The 3152-nt window shown below is 50.4% G+C and overlaps 1 protein-coding gene across 1 annotated transcript; it reads left to right on the top strand.

Moving 5' to 3' along the window:
- Positions 1-321: 321 nt before the first annotated feature.
- LOC120381274 (olfactory receptor 52R1-like) lies at positions 322-1266 on the top strand. The gene has a single exon (XM_039499468.1). It carries the CDS (start codon positions 322-324, stop codon positions 1264-1266), a length of 945 nt encoding a protein of 314 aa, XP_039355402.1.
- Positions 1267-3152: the final 1886 nt, after the last annotated feature.

Genomic DNA, 3152 nt, shown 5'->3' with positions numbered 1-3152 from the left:
CATCCTCTTTGTGACCCCCTTTCAGGTAGTTGAAAGCAGCTATCAAATCCCCCCTCACTCTTCTCTTCCGCAGACTAAATAATCCCAGTTGCCTCAGCATCTCTCCATAAGTCATGTGCTCCAGTCCTTTATCTGCTTCACCAATGAGAACAGACTCCAATAGTGTATGCAGTGTCTCATATTCACATTGTCTTTCCATGCAGGCATTTGAACTGCAACCATCACCCCCGTCTCTGGGAACATACAGGAAGTCAGGAGAACGCACTGTACATGCAAGAGACATCGTTCTGCCTCAGAGTTGGACACCTTCACTCCTCCTTCATGTCAAATTCCAACACAACCGACTTCACCAACCCCTCCATCTTCATCCTGCTGGGTATTCCTGGCCTGGAGAGAGCCCATGTCTGGATATCCATCCCCTTCTGCACCATGTACGCAATAGCCATCTTGGGGAATTTCACCATCCTATTCATTGTCAAGAGGGAGCCGAGCCTCCACGGGCCCATGTACTATTTCCTCTGCATGCTGGCAGTCACCGACCTGGTCCTGTCTACGTCCGTCCTGCCCAAAATGCTGGCAATCTTTTGGTTCAATTCCAGAGAGATCGATTTCAATGCCTGCCTCACCCAGCTATACTTCATTCACTGCTTCTCGGGAATGGAGTCTGGGATCTTTGTGGCCATGGGTTTCGATCGCTATGTGGCCATCTGCCATCCCCTGAGACATTCCACCATCCTGACAAACCCAGTGGTGGCCAAGATCGGCCTGGCCATGGTGCTGCGTAGTGTCATGTTCACACTGCCCTATCCCTTCCTGGTAAAACATTGGCCATATTGCAGAACCAACATCATCCCTGAGCCATTCTGCGCACACACTTCCGTGGTGAAGCTGGCCTGTGGCGACACCCAGGTCAGCAGTTACTATGGTCTCTTTGTGCTATTGTGTGGAATGGGTCTGGATGGGATTTTTATTGCCATGTCCTATACCCAGATCCTCAGGGCCATCTTCAGCCTCCCCACAAAGGACGCCCGGCTCAAGACTTTTGGAACCTGCGTCTCCCACCTCTGTGTCATCTTAACCTTTTACATCCCAGGCCTCTTCTCCTCCCTCACGTACCGTTTTGGACACAATGTGCCCCTGCATTTCCATGTTCTTATTGGCAACATGAAACTACTGGTGCCCCCCATGCTGCACCCCATCATCTATGGGGTGAGGACCAAGGAGATCCGGGACAGGCTGCTCCGGTTCATTACTCATAAGGAATGATTTAGTTGGGGATTGGTCCTGCTTTGAGCAGGGGGTTGGACTAGATACCTCCTGAGATCCTTTCCAACCCTGAGATTCTATGATTCTAACTATTTTTTCTCCTGGTGCTCTGGTTCTCAGACTGAGCTCCGTGAAGCACTGGCTGGTGACTGTCACAACCCCATACATAGTTATGGCTTCTGTATGGCCAATTGTCGGTCCACGGCCATCTTGTTCTGCTAAAAGGACAAAGCAGCCTCCATCTTGGACCAGGTTCTTGTTCCACAGGAGAGGGCAGAGACCTAATTCTGCCAAGCAACACCGTGGTGTCGTGTGCAACCCTGAAGTGCGTTGTGCAACATTATAGTGCTGTGTGCATTTTCCCGCTCTTTTTGGCCTGGTCATCTAGTGGTCAGGCTAGTGCCTTGTGCAGAGATGCCAGTATGCTGTGTGCAGATCCTGTTGGCGTGGGGGGCAACAGCTCAGAGCCTGAAGGGTGTAGGAGCCAGGGACCAATCAGATGCTGACATGAGTGAATGAGACCCTTCGAATAAAACTAGGTTTCCCCCCAAATTTTTTGTGGAGTGTCCGCGTGTCAGCTGAAGGGCCTGATCAGCCTTTAAGCCAGGGTCTCCTCCCGTTATAGCTAGCTCGTGTCGTGTCGTTTTGGATTCGTTATCACTTTGGATTTATCATTTTGGATCTATTTCTATCAGCTCATCATGCTTCTAGCGTCTGCTTTGCTGGTCAGCTGCGCCTGGAGTGCGGTATTTGCTCTCTAATTTCTGCTTACCTAGCTTCCCCTCTTTTTCCCCCTCCCTAACTCGGTACCAAGTCTATATAGTATATGAGAGTTGAATCATTAAGCTCATAATTGCACAGTTGTTTAGTTTGTATACCTGTTTTGGGTTTTAGTAACTAGTTAATTGTAGACTGTTTAAAGTTGTGTGAGTTACTGCTCTGTCTTTATGTGGAGTGCTTGGTGCTAGGTGCTGTCTCCATCTGGGGATTAGCTGATCAAGGGATTCCTGTCCCCGCGGTCTGTGTGAGTGGAATCTGCACAATCGCAGCCGCACCACACTCTGGGTAACACCCTTAGTGTGAAAGCAAGGGCGGTTGAGGCAGTGGCCTGTGGGTCCCCTTTTCTGTGTTGCACTGGGCACCGCTCTGACGAACCTGATTTCCATCTTGTGTAATTGGTGTGTCTGCCTACTCAGTGTGAAGCAGTGAGCAGTATAGAGTTGTATTGTTAATGATTTTTGGGTGTGTTTGTATTGTTTGATAACATCCCAGCTAAGAATTGCCTCTCTTCCTTGGCCCAATTTGCAACTTTCCCCCAAATAAACGCAGCCACTTGGCTTTAAACTTTATTCTGGTCCAGCTTGTTTTTCCTCTCCCAATACCAAAGCTGATCGAACCGCAATCTGTTTCGGACAGTGACCTGGTGCTGGGCCCTCTTCCTTCAATCACTGACTGGGCAGTGAAAGAGACATTAAATCCTTTCCCGACCTTCCTGTGCTGTGTCAGCGTGACAAACTGGGCAATCAGTCTGTATAGAAATTATTAATTCTTAGCAGTTAGAAAGGTGGTAACAAATTGGACCCTGAGACCCTGCCCCCTGCCCTACCTATTGCCCAAGGCCCTACTCCTACCCCACCTGCCCTGGGTCCTGGCTTCTCTACTCCTCTTCCTCCCTCTCTCCCTCCCTCAATCTTCTCCACCTCTGTCCCTGCCTCAGCTAGTCTCCCTCTACTCTGGGGCTGGGCTGGGAGCTGCTGAAGCCGGAATCAGGGGCCTGCCTGTTGGTATGATGTGGCCCCAGCTGAGCAGGGGCAGGCATGGGTTAAAGACCCCAAAGCTCTCCCCTGCCCTGCAGGAACCAGGCACAGTCCAATCCCCTTCTTGGC

The sequence above is a fragment of the Mauremys reevesii genome, linkage group 1 (genome assembly GCF_016161935.1).
Source record: "Mauremys reevesii isolate NIE-2019 linkage group 1, ASM1616193v1, whole genome shotgun sequence".
Taxonomy (NCBI): Eukaryota; Metazoa; Chordata; order Testudines; family Geoemydidae; genus Mauremys; species Mauremys reevesii.
The sequence above is the reverse complement of the archived record's forward strand: the minus strand, read 5'-3'. Positions and strand labels throughout refer to the sequence as shown.